This window comes from Saimiri boliviensis, chromosome 4 (assembly GCF_048565385.1).
Source record: "Saimiri boliviensis isolate mSaiBol1 chromosome 4, mSaiBol1.pri, whole genome shotgun sequence".
In the NCBI taxonomy this organism is placed as follows: domain Eukaryota; kingdom Metazoa; phylum Chordata; class Mammalia; order Primates; family Cebidae; genus Saimiri; species Saimiri boliviensis.
Genome location: NC_133452.1, coordinates 61259173 through 61284135, shown reverse-complemented (window position 1 = coordinate 61284135; position 24963 = coordinate 61259173). Strand labels below are relative to the sequence as shown.

At 42.1% G+C, this 24963-nt stretch overlaps 2 protein-coding genes and 1 pseudogene across 2 annotated transcripts in view; 2 read left to right on the top strand and 1 right to left on the bottom strand.

Annotated features, from left to right (window-relative positions):
* The window catches only part of SNX3 (sorting nexin 3), a 44628-nt gene extending 36512 nt beyond the window's left edge, over positions 1–8116 (bottom strand). The window contains exon 1 of the mRNA XM_003935940.4: positions 7844–8116. Coding sequence (XP_003935989.1) covers positions 7844–8005 — 162 coding nt within the window. The 5' untranslated portion in view covers positions 8006–8116. The remainder of the gene's footprint in view (positions 1–7843) is intronic.
* Positions 8117–8317: 201 nt separating this feature from the next.
* The window catches only part of AFG1L (AFG1 like ATPase), a 263443-nt gene continuing 246797 nt past the window's right edge, over positions 8318–24963 (top strand). The window contains exon 1 of the mRNA XM_074397640.1: positions 8318–8878. The gene's annotated coding sequence lies outside the window, so the exon portion shown is untranslated. The remainder of the gene's footprint in view (positions 8879–24963) is intronic.
* On the top strand, positions 10728–16365 carry LOC141584192 (ferritin heavy chain pseudogene; annotated as a pseudogene).

Here is a 24963-nt window from a genome sequence, read left to right as displayed (position 1 = left end):
CACACCTGTATTTTGGAAGGCTGAGGTGGGCAGATCTCTTGAGGCCAGGAAGAAGTTTGAGACCAGCCTGGGCAACACAGTGAAACCCTGTCTCTACTAAAAATACAAAAATTAGCTGGGCGTGGTGATGCACAATCTGTATGGTCCCAGCTACCTGGCAGGCTGAAGCACGAGAATTGTTTGAACCAGGGAGGCAGAGGCTGCAGTGAGCTGACATGGCACCATTGCACTCCAGCCTGGGTGACAGAGCGAGATTCTGTCTCAAAAAAAAAAAAAAAAAAAAGAGAGAAAAAGTAGAACCTTGGTTGAAGGCTTTGCAGTTCCAGTTTCCTGTGCAGGGTTTGAAGAAGGGATGGCAGGCACCACACCCAGCCTTCCTAACAGGAACCTACAGCAAGAAGCCACTGAAACAGCCCAAGAAACAGGCCAAGGAGATGTATGAGGAAGACAAGAATTTCAAGCAGAAACAAAAAGAGGAGCAGAAAAAACTTGAGGAGCTAAAAGCAAAGGCCAGAGGGAAGGGTTCCCTGGACAGGTGGAATAAAGAAATCTGGCAAAAGCCTATGGCCATTCTACCCTGAATGTACCCAACTGCTCATCTCATCTCAAAAGCTAAGCAGGGTTAAGCCTGGTTAGTACTTGGAATGGAGAAATCTGGAAAACAAGAACCAAAACCAAAAAACAAACCACTGTGCCCGAGGCAGTGATGACCTTTGATCCCATTCCTATTTAAATATCTGTATTCCCTGCCATAAGATCTTCTGCTTCCACTATAGGAAGCAAAGGATGAAATGTCCTGGAGCTTGTTACACATTTAAGAATAAACTTTTTTTTTTTTAAAGACAGTCTCACTGCCATCCAGGATGGAGTGCAGTGGTGCAATCTCGATTCCCCACAACCTCTGCCTCTAGGGTTCAAGCAATCCTTGTGTGCCTCAGCCTCCTGAGTAGCTGGGATTACAGGCATGTACCACCACACTGGCTAATTTTTTTTATTTTAGTAGATATAGGGTGTTACCATGTTAGCCGGGATGGTCTTGAACTCCTGATCTCAAGTGATCCACCCACCTCAGCCTCTCAAAGTGCTGGGATTACAGGCATGAGCCACTGCACGCATCCCTAAGAATAAACTGGAAAAAAAAAATAGCAGTTCAAAGATTTTCTTGGACACCATCTTTCTTATCTGATGTTCAAGAAACTGCTGGCTGTGTTTACATGAAAGCAGCATAACATGATATAAACATCAGAGTATCTAATAATAAAAGTCCAGTGCTTTTTCGAAGGGGTGTAGTAAGCATGATGATGAAGGTGAAAAAGAGGAAAATTAGTACATGTGATCACCAGAATAGCTTAAAGGATTGTTTAGATTTTCCTTTAAAGGTGTAGCGTGACAATATTTATAACGATTCCTTTTTTGAGAAATGCTTGATGGCATGCAACAGTAATCCCAGCTACTTGGCTGAGGTGGAAGGCTCACTTGAGCCTGGCATAGGCTCCTGAAGTCCCAGTTACAGCAAGACCCTGTCTCCAAAAAATTCCTTTCTTAAACAGAATATATATATATATATACACACATATATATATTTTTGTCTTTTTTAACTTGCAGCTTACTTTCATGATTATAATATAGGAATATAGACATGGATGATGCAAGGCAGGGTAAAAAGATCTGGCTTGACTGAAAGCAGTCAGTGTCTCCCCTTCCTCCCAAAAACCCAAGCTGTAGAGATTGGTATGCTTTCAGCTAATATTTAAATGCCTCCCCTCCAAAAAGTTTTCTATCTTTGACAAATGTCACTGGTTTTCCTCTCTGTTGCCAAGATCTGTTATTCATTTTATGTTTTACTATTTTAAAATGTTTTTTTTAAACCCATCAGAGCTATCAACCACTGTGGTTCTATGTATATTTCTCCTCCTTTTCTACTCTTTATCTCAGTGAGACAGAGAGCACAATAAACAGCAGGAGAAGTCCTTGCTTCATATGGTTTTGAAGGCTCTTCAGGTGATCTGAATGTTCTGTGAGGGCTCTGGGCAACCATGGTGACCTTGTCTGAGGGAAGTCTGGGCAACATGGAGAAATCCTGTCTCTACAAATACAAAAAAGTTAGCCAGACATAGTGACTTGCTCCTGTAGCCCCAATTACTCAGGAGGCAAAGGTGGAAGGATTGCCTGAGCCCAGGAGGTTGAGGCTGCAGTGGGCCAAGATTGTACGACTGTGCACTCTAGCTTGGGCAACAGAGTGAGACCCTATCTCAAAAAAAAAAGTATGGGCTCTGAAGGTCAGAAAATCTAGATTCAAATCCCAGTTTTACCATTTAACAGCTGTGACCTTGGGCAAGTTAACTTTCCTACACTTCACTTACTTTTAAGCGTCCACTATGTGTCAAGCAGTGTTGAATATAGAGTAAGGGTGATTATGACAGTCTCTCTCCTCTAAGAGCTTATAATGGGAGATACAGGAACTTACAGGAAACCAAAGACAAGCAAACGAATTTAATCCTAACAAAGCTACTAGGGAACACCGGAAGGAAATCTGGTCCAGAGTCAAGGGATCAGCAAAATCTCTAAAAAGGGGACATTAAGGCTGAGTCCGGCAGGATAAGTGATAGTAACCAGATGAGGCTGCTAAGGAAGCCTGTTCTTAAAAGAGGAGGAAGTGTGTGCAAAGGCCTGGATACAAAAGAACTCAGCTTAATTGGGAGATACCAGTTCAGGACTGGAGCATAATATGAGAAAAGGACAAGAGATGAGGATCAGTTGGGACTTAAGCTTCTACATCTGCAAAACAGGAGTATTATCTACTCTGCTTGGTTTTCTCAAGATTAAATTTTATAGATACAGCACAGTACCCAGGGCTACTTTAAAATTGCCACTATCTTCCTCCCCCTCTCCATTTTCTTAAGGGATGGATTAGATAAGAATGGAATCTTCACAGCTCATAACATGCTTCTCCTTGATGGAGATCCTGGAAAAGTCAGCTGTAGCTGGCAGCAACATGTTTAACAGACAACATCTAATTGGCAAACTGATAGAGCCACATAGATTCCACAGATGTCCTTTGGCATCAAAATGCCATGATTTTTTCTTTTTTCTTTTTTTTTTTTTAAGAGACAGGGTCTCACTCTTTCACCCAGGCTACAGTGCGGTGGCGTGATCATGACTCACTACAGCCTTGACCTCCTGGGCTCAAGAAATCCCACTTCAGCCTCCGACATAGCTGGGACTATAGGCATGCACCGCCACGCCTGGCTAATCTTAAAATTTTTTAGTAGAGACAGAGTCTCACTGTGTTGCCCAAGCTGTTCTACTATGCCTGAGCTCAAGTCGTCCTCCCACCATGGCCTTTCAAAGGGCTGGGATTATATATAGGAGCCACCGCACCTGACCCCGATTCTTTAAAATACTATTAATATTTCAGCCCTTCAATAATACATATTTATAATTCCTAAAAATAAGTCTATGATTTTAAAATTTCTCAGCTTCTAATCTGGGTATTAATGACTCCCAATTTAAGATTAAATGATTGACCCAGAGGAAAAAACATATACAAGTTTAGAACGGCAAACACCGTTAAGATGCTACATTTATTTAGCATCCTGTCAAAATTTTTATCAGCCAACTTTACTATTCACCTTTATGCTTTAATAAAGCTCAACTTTAAAAGGTTATTTGGGCCAGGCGTGGTGGCTCATGCCTATAATCCTAGCAGTTTGGGAGGCTGAGGTGGGAGTATCACTTGAGCCCAGGAGTTCAAGAGCAGCCCTGGTAACTAGTGGGATCTAGTCTCTACAAATAATTTAAAAATTAGCTAGGCATGGAGGTGTGTGCCTGTGGTCCCAGCTACTAGAGAGGCTGAGGTTGTGCAGTGAGCTGCGATTGCACCACTGCACTCCCAGCTGATAGACAGAGGGATACCCTGTCTGGAAAAAATAAATACATACGCAAAGGTTACTCGGTTAAGTACTAAATAAGACAGCTTCTTTTTATACCATGCTTGCTTAATGAAGGTATACTTCCAGGACAAGTAGGTTTCTTGATAAGAAAATCTAACAATTTTAGTAACCCAACTACACATTAACACACAGAAAATGTAGTTGATCACTGACATTTAATTTAGAAAATGTATCTTTAGAAAAAGCTAAATTTGCATGCTTATTATGTGCCAGGCACTGTGCTAGAAAGATTCATGTGCCTTATTCCATTTAGTCCTAAGAGGTGGGTACTATTATTAGCATACCTATTTCACAGTGGGGAAGTGGAGCTTTGATTTTGTACCTTACCCAGCTAGGAAATGTTAATTCTATTCTTTGAACTGAGGACCATGTCAGAGCTCAAAAAAGATTTAATTCCATTCCTGTTCAAAACAGTGTTCTCCAGGTAAAATAGATCTTGATTAATTAAAAAATCTCCAGAATATTAAAGTTACATTATAGCACAGACTTCATAAACAGTGACTGGATTTTACTTTCAGCCTTCTCTTTAATATGCCTAAATAATTCTAGACCTTGAGCTTTCCTAAACCTTTAATCATTTATGGTGCTCTCCGCTGTACCTACCCATTAGAACAATTTTTAAAAACATTAATACTGTGTAATTATTTTCAAAAGCCCAGAGATACTAATCAAGTGATCCTAATAGTCTTAAACACCATCCTCAAACCAAAAGATAAACGGAGATTGAGAAACTTGCATTCTAAAGTGCCACCATCCAGATAAAATTGCCTTGTGAAATTAGAGTAATTTCAATCAGATCCTGTAAAACTGAAAATTTTTCTCAAGACCAGAATTAGAGAGTAACTGTAAGACAAAGGCCCAATTTCTAAAACATAAAATGGTTTTCCACATAGCAAATTCAACAGCAAAAGGTAGTAAGGGTTAGGGAGAGCAGCAACAGTTTAAGAGAATAAAAATAAAATTCCAGGGCTGGGTGAGGTGGTTCATGCCTGTAACTCCAATAACTTGGGAGGCCAAGAGGGGAGGATCACTTGAGGCCAGGAGTTCAAGACCATCCTGGGCAACAAAGCAAGTCTCATTTGACAAAAAACAAATTTAGTCAGGCATAGTAGCACCCTGTAGTCCCAGCTACTTGGGAGGCTGAGGTGAGAGGATCACTTGAGCCCTGGAGTTTGAGACTACAGTGAGCCACAATCATGCCACTGCATTCCAGCCCAAGCTCTGTAAGCGAGACTCTGTATCAAGTAAAAAAGAAAAGAAAAAAAAATACAAAATATTCAACTATTCATGTCATGGCTACTCTGACTTAATGCAAGACTATAATTACTCTAAAAAATCATATGCTGCTCAAATAAGGTCTAATTTCCTTACTATATGGTGTCCTCAGTTTTAAGTTAACATATTACATACTAAAAGAAATCCAAGGGCATTTCATGCATTAAAAACTCATTAGGTTTTCATAAAGGTACCTGCATTTATGACTCTTAACAGCTATTAACACCCAATGAGTTGGTTTATACAAAAATACAAACCGAAGTAAGTGCATAATTTGTTAGTTCCCTAACTCAATCATTCTTAAAAAAGATTATTTTCTTTAACATGCAAATGACTATACCAAAACCCTTTTTTTTTTTTTTTCCTGAGATAGGGTCCTAATCTGTTATGAGGGCTTGAGTGGAGTGGTATGATAGCTCTCTGCAGCCTCAACCCCCTGTGATCAAATGATCTTCCCACCTTAGCCTTTTGGAGTAGCTGGGAAGGCAGGCATGCATGCCACCACACCCAACGAATTTTTGTGTGTGCGTGTGTGTGTGTGTGTGTGTGTGTTTTGTAGGGAAGGGGTTTCAATATGTTGCCCAAGCTGGTCTCAAACTTCTGAGCTCAAGGGATCCACCCACCTTGGCCTCCCAAAGTGCTGGGACTACAGGCGTGAGCCACCATGCCAGGCCCAAAAACCATTTTTTAATTTTTTTTTATTATTTATTTAAAGATGGGGTTTCACCATGTTGGTAAGGCTGGTCTTGAATTCCCAACCTCAGGTGATCCACCCGCCTTGGCCTCCAAAGTGCTTGGATTACATGCGTGAGCCACCACACCCGGCCCCAAAAAACACTTTTAAGTGTCACATCAGTGATTTGCTAAGGTATCAGATGTATTTTAAAAAAGGAGGATTCAATTATTATACTAGAATCCATTTAATATAATGCACTCAGCAAGATAAACACAAAGTTAGCAAGTGGAGGAAGTGTAGGCAGGAGATTCAATTTAATTGTGTGACAGGAAGTACCTGCTATGGAAGTTTAGAAACAAGAATACCAAGTTCTGTTTTAGCACAAGAAAAAAAAAAAACGCTGGTCAACAGGGCAAAAGAGGAAGTTCTTTTTAGTCAACCAGTCATGTATTACAGACGATTAGAAAACATTCACTTTTCCACTAGGTTTATGTGTGAATGTAGTTTTCCAGGTGTAGTGAAGCCTGGATTTTGCAGTTACCCTATGTTGCACAGCCTATGATTCACATTTTACACATCCATAAGAAGACAACAGTGGCTTGAACATTCAACTACTAGCTTCTTATCTTAAAGTACGGTGATTAACTTTTTTAAAAAATCAATGCTAACTACATAAGAATCATTTAAAAAAAAAATACTTAAGTTTCACAATAATGTGAAAATACTACTAAGCCCTGAACTTAAAAAATAAGATGAGGCCGGGCATGGTGGCTGACGCCTGTAATTCTAGCAGTTTGAGAGGCCGAGGTGGGAGGATCATTTGAGCTCATGAATTCGAGACCAGCCTGGGCAACACAGTAACACCTCATCTCTATAAAAAATGGTTAGGATGGTAAATTTTACGTTTTGTGTTTTTCACGACACAAAGTGCATGAGTTAATGAAAAATTATTTCACTTAAATGTTAATAGTAGCTTTTCATATAAATTTTTATTACTCTAAAGGCAAAATCGTCTTATACTCAATTTCTAATAATGTAATTTGTCATCTTTTAATTAATGTAATTGATTTTTAAAGATGCTTTCATACATAAGCAAATTCTTTAATCCTGAACTATAGAGTGAAAGTGAAGCACTATTTTCAATTAGCATATTTCAAATCATCTGATTTATTGCCAACAAACACTAGTCATGAAATTACGTGTATTTTATTTCTGTTGATTCTGTCATTCAGTTAAATGCAAATCTCGCATTAAGAGAGCAAGTTCCCTAAATAATAGGCTTTTCTTAAAGCAACTGTAGTTTTGGATTATGAGGTAGGTGACACTCACCACACCTCAGCCTCTAGCAGGGCGGTGGCCCAAAGTGCTAAAGTCAACCACGTCCAATCACCCTTCTGGTCTGGCTCAGCCCTATCAAAAATTGTCAGGCTTCTGTGAATTCCCATTAAGTCCTGTTCAGAAGAGTGCACAAGATCGGTTACTTGAGTAACTCGGGAAGGGCCTGGAGCAGCCGGCTTGGCTTGCTACCTCTGGGAAGTCTCCAGGAAGAAAAAAACAGAAAATGCTTCAACTTTGCGCAAGCCCCCTTTCTCAGTCAACATCTCTTTCCCTTCCCGGTGAAGGGACGTGTTCTCGAAAGATCTACCCCTTTCCAACTCAAATGTCATTCCCAGATCAGCTGCTGGAGGGGCAAGCGGCGCTCAACCCACGCCCTCCTCTTCGAGCACCTTCTCCAAGTGCCAGCGAGGCGCGCTCGCTCTGCAGTCCCCGACACCCGCCCTACAGGAAGAGGGGCCCTGGCTCACGACCCCGGTCCGCCTCGACAAGGGGGCTCCAGGCCTGGGCGGCTGTGGCTGTCCGCGGCGGTCCGCTCCTGGTCCGGGTGGGGGCGACCAAAGCCAGCGGAAAGGGTTTTGGGAGCGGGGAAAGACGGCCTCACCTTGACCCTGATTTCGTAGGTGGTGAAGCGGCCCCGGCCGACCCCCACCGTCTGAGGGTTGCTCACGTCGATCTCGAGGAAGTTGCTGGGGGGCCCGTAGGCGTCATTCAGATTCTGCGGCTTGGTGATCAGCCGCCGGGTGTCAGCCACGGTCTCCGCCATTTCGCTGTAGCTGCCGCCGCCGCGGGCTCCCTCCGCCCCCTCCGCGTTCAGCCGACGACGCAGCTGCAGCCAGCCGCGGGGACACGGGGCTCGCGCGCAGCGGCGGCGAAACGAACGAGCACGTAGAGCGGGCGTTCACCCAACGCGCGAAGCTCCTCCCCGCACCCCTCAAGCTTCCGCCTCCGTGCTCAGGGGAGAAAGAACTGACTCGCCGGAACGCCGCGCCCGGGAGGCCCGGCCGAGGCCGGGGAGGAGCACTGCGGGCTTGGGTGTGAGAAGAAGCAGTGTCACGGGACTCGCGGTGGCAAACAGGTTCCGGCCGGACTACAGCCCCCACAATGCACCGGGCGAGCGCGCCGCCGCGGGGCTGCGGGCTGAGGAGGCGAGGACCCAGACGCCCGGGGGTGGCGCTTCCTGTCTCTCTGCGCCAGCCTCGGCCTGCGACGGGGCAGAGCGCGGGAAACGGCCTTAAACCGCTTTAGGAACTGGGGGTGAAAGTTAATCGGCGACATCTGAGAGGTTTGCCCGCAAATCGAAACAAAACTGCCCCTACTACCTCTATGCCAGCCTGTGCACCGTCTCACTGTGAACCCCTGAAAATGACTTTCTGCAGAGCGTTTAGCAAATGCCTGAAATGATGATTTTGCCATAAACCTGAGAGTTTGACCAGACACGCGTCTGGATTGATACATTGAAAGCAGTAAAGTGGGGGAGTGAAATAAAAACAAAAGCCCTCGCGAAATCCTAGCCTTGTGGTCAAACCGCTTTTGGAGACAGGTCGGCCCACTGAAACAAAACAGTAGACGGGCAGGAAGCTACCCTGAGTGTCCCATGTCTGGGCGTGCCGCCACCCTCATTTCTCACGAAATCCTGGTAAGTTTTTTTTTTGAAAACTTAAACGTACCTCTACAGGACTTGAAATGCACTCACTTAAACCTTTTTAAGAAACGGGGAGGAAACAAACCCAATTAGTTAGGTCCTAGTTCATCTCTCATGTTCCAATGGGAAATTGAGATTCTAAAGGCTGAGATATGATACATTTCTATCTCTGCCCTGAGAGTTATCTCTCTTAATGATACGGTCTTACAACTATTTCTGCATTTTTTTTTTTTTTTTTTTGGAGACGAAGTTTCAGTCTTGTTACCCAGGCTGCAGTGCAATGGCGCGATCTCGGCTCACCGCAACCTCTGCCTCCTGGGTTCAAGCAATTCTCCTGCCTCAGCCTCCCGAGTAGCTGGGACTACAGGCGCGCGCCACCATGCCCAGCTAATTTTTGTATTTTTAGTAGAGACGGGGTTTCACCATGTTGACCAGGATGGTCTCGATCTCTTGACCTCGTGATCCACCCGCCTCAGCCTCCCAAAGTGCTGGGATTACAGGCTTGAGCCACCGCGCCCAGCTATTTCTGCATTTTTTAATATATCAAGTTTAACCCTACAGTTACTTTAACCTGATCCTCCCCCCCTTTTTTTTAGATTTTAAATTATTAATAGTAGTAATTATTTGTGGAGACGGGATCTCAGTGATTCCCAGGCATCGAAGTGATACTCCCTCCGCGGTATGGCATAAGTGCTGAGATAACAGGCAGGAGTCACCGTTCTCGGCCTGATCTGTCCCTTAAACTGAAGTTTCCTTTTTCTTTTTTTTGAGACGGAGTCTCGCTCCGTCTTTCAGGCTGGAGTGCAGTGGCGGATCTTGTCTCACTGCAATCTCCACCTTCTGGATTCAAGCAATTCTCCTGCCTCAGCTTCCCTAGTAACTGGGATTACAGGCATATGCCACAATACCCAGCTAATTGTTGTATTTTTAGTAGAAACGGGGTTTCACCATGTTGGCCGGGAGTCTCGAACTCCTGAGTTCAGCTGATCCGCCCACCTCAGCCTCCCAAAGTGCTGAGAATACAGGTGTGAGCCACTGTGCCTGGCCAACAGCAACCATTCTTAATAACACTAAGAAACATTGGAATAAAAAGAAATTACTTAAACACAGTGTATATTATTTTCCAGAATACAACATTGATTTATTCATTCAATAAATATTTGTTGAAGGCCTACTAGATGTTTTCTTCCTAGGTACTAGAGATGAAAGTGTAAGTCAGGTTTATAGCCTAGTGTATAGTGTATCTTGGGAAGACAGATCAGTAAATATTACACCTGCCAATATGATTGGTGCTATGAGGCAAATAAAACTAAATAATGTGACAGACAAGCTCATTAGATATTAATACTGGGCATGTTTCCTGATACAAGATACCAAATGGGAACTTGAGTGGTATGATTAGAGTTGTGAGCTCAATAAATGTATATCAGTGACTCTGAATTGAAGTCTGTGAAAGCTAAGACACCAAGAACTGCTGTATTATGTTGTCATCGGTGACACCAGAACAAAGCAATCATGGAATATTCTCATAGAATGCTCCTGTCTGATTCCTTGGCGGCCACTCAGGGCAGCCTTGGGCAGCCGCAAAAAATGCCTGCTTTGGGCAAGCGGCTAGGAGGGACAGCGGCACAGCATCATAGCATAGTTGTATAGCTAAAGAAGACATTCTTGGTGTAAATATCAGGAAAAAAATTATCTTTATTTTTCAGGAATTGTGATTGCTTTTCTAGAATACAAATCCAGAAAGAATAAGCTACTAGAATTAACAAGAGAATTTAGCGACAGGATAAGAATAAAGAATGTAATTAATAGCTTTCCTTTGTCTAGGCAATGTCTAGTTAGAATGGAAATGGAAGAAAATATCCTGTTCACAAGTGACCAGAAGCACAAAATATCTGGGAAGGAAGGTATAGGAGTTATATAGAGCAAAGGGAACGTAGGACTAAAACTATGAAATTGTGTTAAAAGATGTAAGACAAAACCTAAAGAGAAAAGAGTCTGTGTTGCTAGACGGGAGGACTTAGTATCAGAAAAATGTCACTCTGTCTAAAATTAATAACTTAATACAACTAGAATCTCAATGTGGTTGGTTTTACCCACCTCCACATTGGATGGGTGGGTGGCACTGAGTCAAGTTGTTGTTGTTGTTGTTTTCTTTTTTTTTTAGACAGAGTCTCTCTGCTGCCTAGGCTGGAGTACAGTGGCACCATTACTGCTCAACGGAGCCTTGACGGTTGGGCCTCAAGCGATCCTCTCATCTCAGCCTCCCAAGTAACTGGGACTATAGGCTCTTGCCACAATGCCCAGATAATATTTTTTCATTTTTGTAGAGATGGGGTTTTGCCATGTTGCCCAGGCTGGTATCAAACTCCTGGGCTCAAGTGAGCCTCCCAACTCAGCCTCCCAAAGTGCTGGGATTGCAGGCATGGACCACTGTGCCTGGCCAAGATTTTTTTGAAGTTTCATATGGTGGAGAATAAAAAGATAAAGAAAGTGAAAAAAAATTGAAAGAGGACTTGCCTTACCAAATGTTAAAACTTACTATAAAGCCACTGGAAGCAAGAGTGTGCTTTTGGCTTGTTAAAGAGCATAGAAACAGATTACAATAAAGAATGTGATATATAACAAGGGACACATTTCAATACATTGAAGAAATGGTACCAGCATGGTTGGATATTCAGGGACTAGGGAGGAGCTAGTCTTCTGCCTTATACCCTATTTGAAAGAATTCCAGATAGATTTAAATATAAAAAAAAACAAAAACAAAAACACACAAAAAAAACAACCAGGTGCAGTGTCTCAGGTCTGTTATCCCAGCACTTGGAAGGAGGATCACTTGAGCCCAGGAGTTTGAGACCAGCCTGGCAACATAAAGAGGCCTCATCTCTACAAAAAATAAAAAATTAGCTGGGCATGGTGTCAAGTGCCTGTAGTCCTAAATACTTGGAAGGCTGAGGCAGGCGGATCCCTTGTGCCCAGGAGATTGAGGCTGCAGTGAGCCATGATCATGCCACTGCATTCCAGCTTGAACCATAGAGTGAGACCCTATCTCGAGAAAAAAATTTAGAGAAAATTTAGGAGAAATGTTGTATAATCTTGAGGTAAAGGAGTGCTTCCTAAGCAATATGGGAAGCAAACCATGAAGAAAAAGTAGTCACTGAAGTACACATATTTTAAAATAAAAATTACATAGTGAAAAACATTACGTATTTTTAAATGGGAAAAGTAGGCCAGGTGCAGTGACTCATGCTTGTAATCTCAGCACTTGGGAGGCTGAGGTGAGTAGATCACATGAGGTCAGGAGTTCAAAACCAGCCTGACCAACATGGCCAAACCCTGTCTCTATTAAAAATACAAAATTAGCTGGGCTTGGTGGTGCATGCCTGTAATCCCAGCTACTCAGGAGGCTGAGGCAGAATTGTTTGAACCCAGGAGGCAGAGATTGCAGTGAGCTGAGATCACACCATTGCACTCCAGCCTGGGCAACAAGAACAAAACTCCATCTAAAAAAAAAGTGAGGGGAAGTATATATGCAACACATAGGATAGTAAAGCCTAATATCCCTAATATTAGAAGAACTCCCATAAATTAATAAGTCAAAGACAACCTAATAGAAAAATAGGCAAAGAATATGAATAGGTACTGTTCTCTGTGTTTTTCAGATCATTATTGAATCCTCGTAACAACTTGGAATAAGTACCACTATTATTCCCATTTTACAAATGGGAAAACTGAGACACAAAGGCTTTATCATTCAGAAATGACAAAACTTGGCCGGGCACTGTGGCTCATGTCTGTAATCCCAGCATTTTGGGAGGCTGAGATGGGTGGATCACCTGAGGTCAGACATTCAAAACCAGCTTCGCCAACATGGTGAAACCCCGTCTCTAATAAAAATACAAAAAACAGCTGGGCGTGGTGGTGGGTCCCTGTAATCCCAGCCACTCAGGAGGCTGAGGCAGGAGAATCGCTTGAACCCCAGAGGTGGAGGTTGCAGTGAGCCAAGATGGTGCCACTGCACTACAGCCTGGGAGTCAAGAGCAAAACTCCATCTCCAAAAAAAAAAAAAAGACGAGATAAAGAAATGGCAAAACTAGCTCCAGAGTTTATATCCTTAGCAATATTTTATGCTGCCTCTTAGGCAAGGAAATTCAAATGGACAATAAGCATAAAAGGGAAATGAAGGCTGGGCGCGGTGGCTCAAGCCTGTAATCCCAGCACTTTGGGAGGCCAAGGCGGGTGGATCATGAGGTCAAGAGATCAAGACCATTCTGGTCAACATGGTGAAACCCCGTCTCTACTCAAAATACAAAAATTAGTTGGGCATGGTGGCGCATGCCTGTAATCCTAGCTACTCAGGAGGCTGAGGCAGGAGAATTGCCTGAACCCAGGAGGCGGAGGTTGCGGTGAGCCGAGATCGCACCATTGCACTCCAGCCTGGGTAACAAGAGCGAAACTCTGTCTCAAAAAAAAGAAAAAAAAAAAAGGAAATGAAATGAAATTACTATCAGCTGACTGTTTAGTGAGCTCAGAGTAAAGATGAATGGATAATCTTAATGGCCAAATCCTTCAAACTGTGATAATTAATATTCTACTCAAGAGACATACCTCTCAGGGCATCCACAGCAATACCAGTATACAGACAACTTATTTTTCTAGAATTGGGCCATTTAGGAAAATATAAAATTGATAATAGTTTAACATTTTAGCTCATCCTTAGAATATGCTCGTCTTCTCCTCCTACCTCCACTTCAACTGCCACTATACTCGAACTCACTAATCATGTAAATGCACATTAAACATGACATAACTTTTTTCTGTCTGTCAGAATGGCAAAAATCCAAATGAACAAAAACACACAATAGGAACGTAGGAAAACTGGCATTCACATTTCAACGACATGAGTATGAATTGCTACATTTTTGGAAGAGTAATTTGATGCTATTTATCAAAAGTAAGACTATTAGAAAAGGTTTACCTGCAAATCTAACATTTGCTGCAAGAGACCATGGTACATAAGGTGGTAAGGGCAAAGATGTTTATTGCATCTTTGTTTGTCATGGCAAAAACTGGAAACATTTCCAAGGCCCATCAATTTTTAAAAATGCTTGAATTAGGCCTGACAGTGACTCATGCCTATAATCTCAGCGCTTTGGGAAGCCGCCCAGCAGATCAATTGTTGAGACCAACATAGGGAGACCCCATCCTTACAAAAAATTTAAAAATTACAGGGCATGCTGGTGGGTGCCTATAGTCACAACTACTTGGGAAGCTGAAGTGGGAGAATTGCTTGAGCCCAGGAGGTTGAGGCTGCAGTGAACTATGATCATGTCACTCTGTTCCATACTAGGTAACAGAGAAAGACCTTGTCTCAAGAAAGATAAAAGGAAAAAAAAATGCTACAATTATAGTATATTTAAACTGTTGGAAATTGTATAATGGTTAAAGTAAATGAACTAGTTATATTTTCACTTGTTAGAATAATCTATTTTTTAGTTGTTAGAATTAGAGGAGGAATATCCATGAGGTATTGGTGAAAGCACTGAATCCTAGCCTCTAGACTACCAGAGACCATGATATATTGGTAAATCTGGATCACAAACTAATTCGTCTGCTATGGTCCATTTGGGTAAACAAAACCCTATCTTTAGACTGGCCACAGGGGCTCACGCCTGTAATCCCAGCACTTTAGAAGGCTGAGGCAGGTGGATCATCTGAGGTCTGGAGTTTGAGACCAGTCTGGCCAACATGGTGAAACCCAGCCTCCACTAAAAATACAAAAAAAAAAAATTAGGTGGGCATGGTGGCACATGCTACTCCCAGCTACTAGGGAGGCTGAGGCAAGATAATTCCTTGAACCTGGGAGACAGAGATTGCAGTGAGCCGAGATCATGCCACTGCACTCCAGTCTGGGTGGCAGAGTGACACTTTGTCTGAAAACAAACAAAAAAACCCCACCCTATCAGTGATTATATGTACATTTATATTTGTATATTTTTATATGTGCTTGGGGAGAAGTGTAGGAGGATGTACACCAGGGTATTAGCACTGGTAGCTCAAGAGGGTGTCATTTGAAGTGGAGGTAGGAGGAGAAGACATGAGCATATTCTAAGGATGAGCTAAAATGTTAGAAAACTATCATCAGTTTTATTTCCTTAACGGCCTAATTCTAGAAAAATAAGTTGTCTGTGTACTGGTATTGCTGTGGGTACAATGAGAGGTGTGTCTCTTGAGTAGAATATTAATTATCACAGTTTAAAGGCTCTGGCCATTAAGATTATCTATTCCTGGCTGGGCATGGTGGCTCATGCCTGTAATCCCAGCACTTTGGGAGGCCAGGTGGGCGGATCACCTGAGATCAGGAGTTCGAGACCAGCCTCCTCAACATGGTGAAATCTCATCTCTACTAAAAATACAAAAATTAGCCAGGCACGGTGGCTCACACCTGTAATCCCAGCACTTTGGGAGACTGAGGTGGGTGGATCACCTGAGGTCAGGAGTTTGAGACCAGCCTGACCAATATGGTGTAAATCTCGTCTTAAAAAAATAAAATAAAAATACAAAATACAGGCCAGACGTTCTTCGCTGAGAGTCGCCGCGGTTTCCTGCTTCAACAGTGCTTGGATGGAACCCAGCGCTCATCCCCCACCCAGGCCGGCCGCCCACAGCCAGCCCTCTGTCACCTCCACACGGCGTCCTCGGACTGCCCCAAGGACCCCGCCGCCTCTCCAGCGCCGCGCAGCCACCGCCACCGCCGCCTCTCCTTAGCAGCCGCCTTGACGACCGCATCACCTTCGCAGGTGCACCAGAACTACCACCAGGATTCAGAGGCCGCCATCAACCGCCAGATCAACCTGGAGCTCTACGCCTGGTATGTTTACCTGTCCATGTCTTACTACTTTGATCGCGATGATGTGGCTTTGAAGAACTTTGCCAAGTACTTTCTTCACCAATCTCATGAGGAGAGGGAGCATGACGAGAAACTGATGAAGCTGCAGAACCAACGAGGTGCCGCATCTTCCTTCAGGATATCAAGAAACCAGACCATGATGACTGGGAGAGCGGGCTGAATGCGATGGAGTGTGCATTACATTTGGAAAAAAAATGTGAATCAGTCACTACTGGAACTGCACAAACTGGCCACTGACAAAAATGACCCCCATTTGCGTGACTTCATTGAGACACATTACCTGAATGAGCAGGTGAAATCCATCAAAGAATTGGGTGACCACGTGACCAAGTTGCACAAGATGGGAGCACCCCAGTCTGGCTTGGCAGAATATCTCTTTGACAAGCACACCCTGGGAGACAGTGATAATGAAAGCTAAGCCTTAGGCTAATTTCCCCATAGCCACGGGGTGACTTCCCTGGTCACCAAGGCAGTGCATGCATATTGGGGTTTCCTTTACCTTTTCTATAAGTTGTACCAAAACATCCACTTAAGTTCTTTGTACCATTCCTTCAAATAAAGAAATTTGGTACCCCCCCAAAAAAATAAAAATAAAATAAAAAATACAAAAATTAAAAATTAGCTGGGCGCAGTGGTGTGCACCTGTAATCCCAGCTACTCGGGAGCCTAAGACAGGAGAATTGCTTGAACCCAAAAGGTGGATGTTGCAGTGAGTCGAGATCACGCCACTGTACCCCAGCTTCGGTGACAGGGTGACACTCTACCTCAAAATTAATTAATTAATTAATTGGGATTCTGTTTTATCAACTAGTCCCTTGTGAATTTGATTAATGTGTCACTTCCTCAAAACCTGGTCACTTCTAAAGGAAAAGGATAAACCAAGTCGCCGAACCTCTGAAGTGTCAGACTCTGGAATTATGGCTATCAATGAAAAGACTCAGACTGTGTGAAATATTTGAAGAGATTTATTCTGAGCCAAATATGAGTGACCAATGACCCATGATACAGGCCTCAGGAGGTCCCGAGAACATGACCCCAGGGTGGTCAGGGTACAGCTTGGTTTTATACGTTTTAGGAATACATGTGACATCAATCAATACATGTAAGATGTACATTGGTTTGGGTCAGAAAGTTGGGACAACTGGAAGCCAGGGCTTTCAAGCCATTAGGCAGATTCAAAGGTTTTCTGATTGGCAATTGGTTGAAAGAGTTATTATCAATAGAAAAGAACGTCTGGGTTGTGATAAGGGGTTATGAAGAAATAAAAGTTTTATTTTGCAGATAAATCCTCCAGGTGTCAGTCAGGCTTTAGAGAGACTAGATTGCAAATGTTTCTTCTCTTTCTTTTCTTTTTTTTTTTTTTGAGATGGAGTCTCACTCTGTCACCCAGTTTGGAGTGCAGTGGTGCAATCTTGGCTAACTACAACCTCAACCTCCCACGTTCAAGTGATTTTCCTGCCTCAGCCTCCCGAGTAGCCAAGACTACAGGTGCATGCCAGCATGCCCAGCTAATTTTTTGTATTTTTAGTAGAGATGAGGTTTCACCATGTTAGCCAGGATGGTCTTGATCTTCTAACCTCATCATCTGCCTGCCTCAGCCTCCCAAAGTGCTGGGATTACAGGCATAAGCCACCATGCTTGGCCTGTAAATGTTTCTTATCAGACCTAAAGAATCTGTTCTATCAGTAATTGCAAAAGGGAGAAGAGTATAATGAGGCATGTCTGACTCTCCCTTCTTGTCATGGCCTGAACTAGTTTTTCAGGTTAACTTTGGAATGCCTTTGGCTGAGAGGAGAGGTCCATTCAGATGGTTGAGAGAACTTAGAAATTTTATTTTTGGTTTACAGGACAAACCTAACGAGACTTGTCAACTTCTCAAGTGCCAGCTGGGTCTCTTTTACATCATGTTTTCTATGTGGAGCATTTCAATTCTTATACCCTGACCTACTGCTCCCAGGGTGCTGAGCATACCTGAAGGAAATCTCAGACCTACTGGCACCTTTGCAAATTTATGGTTTACAACTTTAGTTTATCCTTAGACACATCTCAAAAATCTTGTTTAATTGTTTTTGGTGTTTTTTGTTCTTTTTTTTTTTTTTTTTTTGAGATGCAGTTTCACTCTTGTCACCCAGGCTAGAGTGCAATGGTGCAGTCTCGGCTCCCTGCAATCTCCACCTCCTGGGTTCAAGCAATTCTCCTGCCTCAGCCTCCTGTGTAGCTAGGATTACTCAGCTAGGATTAAGCGCCCACCAACATGCCCATCTAATTTTGGTATTTTTTCAGTAGAGACAGGGTTTCACCATGTTGTCAGGCTGGTCTCAAACTCTTGACCTCAGGTGATTCACCTGCCTCTGCCTCCCAAAGTGCTGGGATTACAGGTGTGAGCCACTGTGCCTGGCCTCCCCTGTTTAATTCTCTTCTCACGTTTTGTACTTCTCTTCCTTACTCTCAGCAGACAACCTTACTTCTTCCTGCACAAAGTAAAGGTAAAAGCCATGAAGCTCAGTATCTTCCTCCTCACCACGAAAAGACTCTACAATATGAGTCAATTTCAGAACTTCTAAGAGTATGAGGCAGACCCTTGCCACTTCCAGCTTTTGAGGATCTGGACATTTTAACTTTGGTATTGAGGAAATTATTTAAAGGTGCTGTGGGTTGTTTGTTAATTTTAAGTAGATAAAGCATTTGCATTATTTAAAAATCAAAATGTATTTAAGGGTGTTCATTGAAAACTCTGCTGCTAATCCCTGTCTCCAGACTTTTTGATTGACAGCCATTGTTGGCAGTTTCTTACATATCTCATATAACTGAGAAATAGTACAATGAGATACACTTTTGCACCTTACCTCACTTAATGTTATATGCACAGGTAGTTACACATCTGTACAGGAGCAAAGTATTCTATGATATGCCATAATGATTTAATTTGTCCTCTACTGACAAATATATGTTGATCCCAATCTTTTATTATTATATGCTATAATGAATAATCTTGAATGTGCCAGTCATTATACACATGGGAGTATATCTGTAGCATAAATTGCTGTGAATGGAATTACTTAGCCAAAGGATATATGCATTTGTAATTTTAAGAGATATTGCAAAACTTTCCTTTTGTATAGATGAGAAAAAAATAGCTCAAAGCAGCCTGAGCTGTGAGAAGTTTGCAAAATTTATCAGGCCCAGAGAAGCCTTAAACAATAAAGACATTTATTTATTTATTTATTTATGAATGAGACAGGGTTTTGCTGTGTCACCCAGGCTGGAGTGCAGTGGTGCAATCATGGCTCGCTGTAGCCTCGACTTCAGCCTTGACTTCCTGGGCTCCTGCAGTCCTCCCACCTCAGCCTCCCAAGTAGCTGGGACACAGGTGCATGCCACCACCCCTTTTTGTATTTTTGGTAGAGTCAGGGTTTCGCCTCATTGCCCAGGTTGGTCTCAAACTCCTGAGCTCAAGTGATCCATCCACCTCAGCCTCCCAAAGTGCTAAGATTATAGGTGTGAGCCACCATACCTGGCCAAGACTTTTAACAGGCAAAAGGAGGTACTGCCTTGTGGGAGCAAATAGTTTATATTTTTTATTTTAAATTAGTGAATTGGAATTCTGTTTTATCAGCCAGTTTCTTGTAAACTTGATCAATGTGTTGCTTCTTCAAAACCTGGTCGAGCATGGTTGCTCACACCTGTAATCCCAGCGCTTTGGGATCACTTGAGGTCAGGAGTTCAAGACCAGCCTGGCCAACATGGCAAAACTCTCTCTACTAAAAATAAAAAAATTAGCAGGACGTGGTGGTGCACGTCTATAATCCCAACTCCTGGGGAGGCTGAGGCAGGAGAATCCCTTGAACCTGGGAGATGGAAGCCGCAGTGAGCTGAGATTGTGCTGCTGCACTCAAGCCTGAACTACAGAGTGAGATTCAGTCTAAAAACAAAACAAAACAAACGGAACAAACAAAAAACCTTATGAGTATGGGACTTCAGTCATGACCCCTCGCATCCATGACCAGGGCAATTGCTTAAAGGCATTTTGTTCCTGACTCGCTGCCTCACCCATTATCTTCATGTTTTTGGAGTCTGTGATATAAAGAACAAAGTATAACCAATCAATAGCTTCTGTTTACTTTTTAGTTTTTAGAGATAGGGTCTAGCTCTATTGCCCAAGCTGGAGTGCGGTGGCGCCATCATAGCTCCCTGAAGACTTGAACTCTTGGGCTCAAATGATTCCTCTGCCTCAGCCTCCCAAGTATCTGGGACCACAGGCATATACTACCAGGTCCAGTTGCTTATATTATTTTAATGCAAATTCTTGCAAAACGGCTTAGGAATTATATCTTCTTTTTTCCTTAAAAACCCACTTATGGCTGGGCACTATGGCTCATGTCTGTAATCCTAGCACTTTGGGAAGCCAAGGCGGGAGGATCACTTGAGCTCAGGAGTCTGAGACCAGCCTGGGCAACATAGGGAGACCTCATCTCTATTTAAAAAAAAAAAAATCCACTTGTGGCTGGGCATGGTGGCTTACACCTATAATCCTAGCACTTTGGGAGGGGCAGGAGGATTGCTTGAGTGTAGAGTTTGAGACCAGACTGGGCAACATAGTGTAAACTGTCTCTAAAAACATTTTTTAAAAACTTAACCAGGTATGGTGGTATGCCCCTGTAGTCCCAACTACTCTGGAGGGTGAAGTAAAAAAGGAGGATTGCTTGAGGCCAGAATGTTGAGGCTGCGTAAGGCGTGAAGGCACCATTGCACTCCAGTCTGAGCAACAGAGCAAGAGCCTGTCTTAAAAAAAAAATAATAATAATAAATAAAATAAAGAAAGAAAGAAAAGAAAAAGAAAAACCCAGCCCACTTGTAACTGCTGCTAATAGGAGTGCATATTCAGGGCAACTTGAATCAATACTGCTGAGTGGCCATCCTCCAGCTTTGGGCTCAAATAAACTCTACATTTAACATATTTCCCAAATCTCCTTATTGAAGGTTGACATAGGTTTTGCCAGTTTATACCCTGTTCAGCAATATATGGAAGTACTTGTTGGAATGTATGAAAAGGGTCTGTGTGTGGCGGGGGGCGGAGGGGGTGGTGGTTTATGAGAAGCACCAAATTAGTAGGGGCCTGGGCAGAAGTATGGGTAGTCTGAACATCTTGTTTGCAACTGGCATCTGAAGTGGGGGCAGTCTTGTGGGACTGAGCCTTAACCTGTGGGTCTTCACTGACTCCGGATAGGTAGTGTCGGAATTGAATGAATTGTCGGATAACCAGTTGGTACCAGGAGAATCAGAGACTACATACATAACCTTGGAGATGATTTTTATGTTTGAGGTCCTTTGTTGAGGTCCATCTTGTTTACCACCTTCTCTCCTCTCAATATGCCCCATTGTGTTTTTCCTTCCAGAATTTTTTCTCTTTTATGCTTTTTTAGAGATAGGGTCTCACTCTTGCTCAGGCTGGAGTGCAGTGGCACGATCATGGCTCACTGCAGCCTCGACCTCCTGGGCTCAAGCAATCCTCCCATCTCAGCCTCCTAAGTAGCTAGGACTGTAGGTGAGTACCACCATGTCTGGGTAATGTTTTATTTTTATTTTTATTTTTTGTAGAGACAGCGTCTCGCTATGTTGCCCAGGCTGGTCTCCAACTTCTGGCCTCAAGCAATCTTCCTGCCTCAGCCTCCCAAAGTGCTGTGACTACAGCCATGAGTCACCATGCCCAGCCACAATCTTTCAGTCTGGTCATAGGGGCATGAAAATGAACAAAGCCATGTCGGAGAGTAGGATAACAGCCACATAGCCCAGTCTTGGGGGAAGAGTAACGGAGAAAGAATTCCAGAAGGAAGCAACAAGGAGACTGAGACATGAAGTTGGTGTTTGACAGGAAAATCGACTATGTTTTGGGTGTGCCTATGTGTTGGAGGTATATTCCAGAGGTAGGGATAAACAGCTAAAGAGGTCCAGAGGAAAGAAAGAGCACACACTTAGGGAACTCGTATAGTTAAGGACTACTGGAATGAAAGGGAAATAAGATCAGGACTCAGGCCAGAGAGATAAGGTCATGAAGGGCATTATAGTCCATGTTTATGGTTCTAGACACTATCTAAGGACATTCTAAAGTAAACCATTGAATGAGTGCTACTTGATTTTTAGCTTAAAAAGATCTCTGTGACAGAACAAAGACAATAGCAGTAAGAATGTGAAGAAATGAATGGACTTGAGAAATATTTGCCCTGTTTCTCTGGTTTGACCCAAAGAAGGTACAACTGAGGACTGCTCAGACCAGAAGTCTGTGAGATGCCAGGTCAGAGGAAGACATCAGGATATAAAGAGCACCGTGACTTCTATTGGGAATGGAGGGTCTGGCAAATCTCTGTGGATTGTTTGCAGTGTTCTGATGAAAGACCTTAGCCACAGGGATATACACTCCCAGGCACAACAGGTTTGATTCCCTATTGTATTTGCCAAGGAAGTTAATTCTTCTGACTTTTCATTTACACATCTTCACAGGAGGTTTATTTATCAGGAACCCATGGGTTGGGTTTGGTAGAGGGCCTGACCAGGCCTGCCAGACAAGGCTTGGTGCACTAAGCTGTCCAGTATTCCCAAAGCTTTAATTACCTCAACCTAAGTATAAGAATATCATTACAATTTTTGCCACCCATCACACCACACACTCACACAGGTACCCACATACTATTTCTGTTTGTTGTCCTCACTAAATAAAGCTCAACTTGTCTGAAGTCAGTTTAATTCCATTTACCCCCAAGCAATTCCTAATATTTACATCCTTTTGCAGCAAATATTATCATTATTTATCTAGTTACTTGGGCTTATACCTCCAAGTCATCTTTTTCTCTTCCTTCTCATCTACTCCTCATCCCCCTCCCTGCCATAATTTAGTTTGTTTATCATCAGACTACAGAGATCTCCATATACTGATTTGCTGTCTCTAATCTCTTCAGTCCATTGTGAATAAGAGCACAATGTGCATATCATTATTCTGGTATATGTTGCTTTTATATTATAAATATTTCCTGGCTAGAATCCTTTTTTTTTTTTTTTTGAGATGGAGTTTCACTCTTGTTGCCCAGGCTGGAGTGCAGTGGTGCTATCTTGACTCACTGCAACCTCTGCCTCCCAGATTCAAGCAATTCTCCTGCCTCAGCCTCCTGAGTAGAGTAGCTAGAATTACAGGTGCCCCCCTATGATGCCCGGCTAATTTTTTTTTTTTAAAGAAGAGATGGGGTTTCATCATGTTGGCCAGGCTGGTCTTGAACTCCCAAAGTGCTGGGATTACAGACATGAGTCACCGTGCCCGGCCTAGAATTTTCTATTTTATATAAATCTGTGTGGGTTGAAGAGAATATTATAAGCAAATCAATTCTATTTAATCAAGGTTTGGCAAAGGAGATGGACTTAGTAGCTGTATAACTTTAGGCAAGTTTTTTTTACTTGTCTGTGTCTCCATTTCTTCTTGTATAAAATGGGGACAATAATAGTACCTAATTCACAGAGTGTTATGAGGATTGAAAGAGTTAATATTTGTAAGGCAGTTGGAACAGTGCCAGAAACGTGGTACGCTCTGAAATACCTGGAATCTGTGTAAGAAGTCAATAAGGAAATGAGTTTATCAAGAAAGAACATGGTTGAAGTTGAGACCTTGAATCCCATAATATGGAGTGGCATTGGTGGTGTCTGGCTGGGTTTGTTAGCTGAGGATTGTGAATGAATGTTTTACCTAGGTGACTCTAATAATGGAATTGATGATTCTCTTGACCAGAAACCTGAGCTTAAATCTACTGATAGAATGTTTGAACTGCTTGACTTACTGTTGTTTTAGATTCAGAACATTGTTTTTCATAGGCATTTCAGTCAAATGCAATGTCAGTTAATTAGATCTGAAGTTAAACAGTTACCATGAGAGGTTTACATTACCATAGCTTGCATTTAAGAAAGTCAAAATTTTCAAAATGTGGTTAGTTCCAAAGTATATTTTTGATAAACCAGCTTGAATACTGCATTGTGGATAACAAGGTTAAATAAAGGTTCTAATAAGACAAACAATGACAATTTAAATAAATCAGATGTTTTTGTCGAAGATTACTCTGTGATTTTCTCCAATTATTCATGACATTTCACCCATTCATATTGTGATCTGCTTTAATAGTGGAAGAAAAAAAAACCCTTGTCTCCTTGTTTATTCTTTGTTCTCAAGGAGATAAGCTGTTTATAAAGACACGTTATTTGTTATTTAAATCACTTTTACTGAAGTTGTTTATTTCCTTGTTTCAGTTTCTAAAAATATTGCAACAATTGTAATGCTTCTTAGAGATATCTATTCAATACAGAGTGATTTGTACTGAAATTCTTTGCTAAATGGGCACAGGTGCTGATGTGTATAACATGCTAGAATGAGTCAAAACTATTAAGTGCTAAAAAAAAAAAGATAATGGAGATATACTTGTGTCAACTTTAAAAATCTATGATTAAAAACATTTTAGACCTAAAGTCTTAGATATTTGTAAAGGTCTACCTTTATACATGCTATTTAGTAAGTAAGTAATAATAATAATGAAAGTAATAAATTAGGTATAACACCAAAACCATAAGCAGAAAAACTGCATAATTTAAATACAGAAATCTATTTCTTAGAAAATGCCCTTTAATCACTTTGCAGACTTTGAAGATCATAATTATATAAAAGTAATTACATTAAAAGATAATTTACCTGATAGTAAAATACCAAAGTAAAGCTGAAAAACTGTACTCGTAAACAGAATTATATATTTTAAAACATTGTTAAACAGCAAACGTGAAATTATATCTCTTGCTTCTCTCTTTGCTATGCATAAAATTACCTCCAGAAAACAATTTTGTTGATTTGGTACTATAAAGCTACATAGTAGTAAAGTATACAGCTACATTACATGTCTTGCATATCAACCTAAACTAGATTGATGTGTGGAATAAAGTCAAGCAGATTTGATATTTTAAGGGACAGCTGATTATTTCCAAGAACTAAAGGTTGAAAATCCAGCTGGGTTGATTTGGCTTTAAAAAATGAAGTCTGGTAACATAATTTATAGTATCTATTCCTGCTGAGTAAGCCCTGGATACTGCAAACTCATATCTGTGGATGTACATCTCTCCCTTTGAAACTGATGAGAATTGCTCAGGC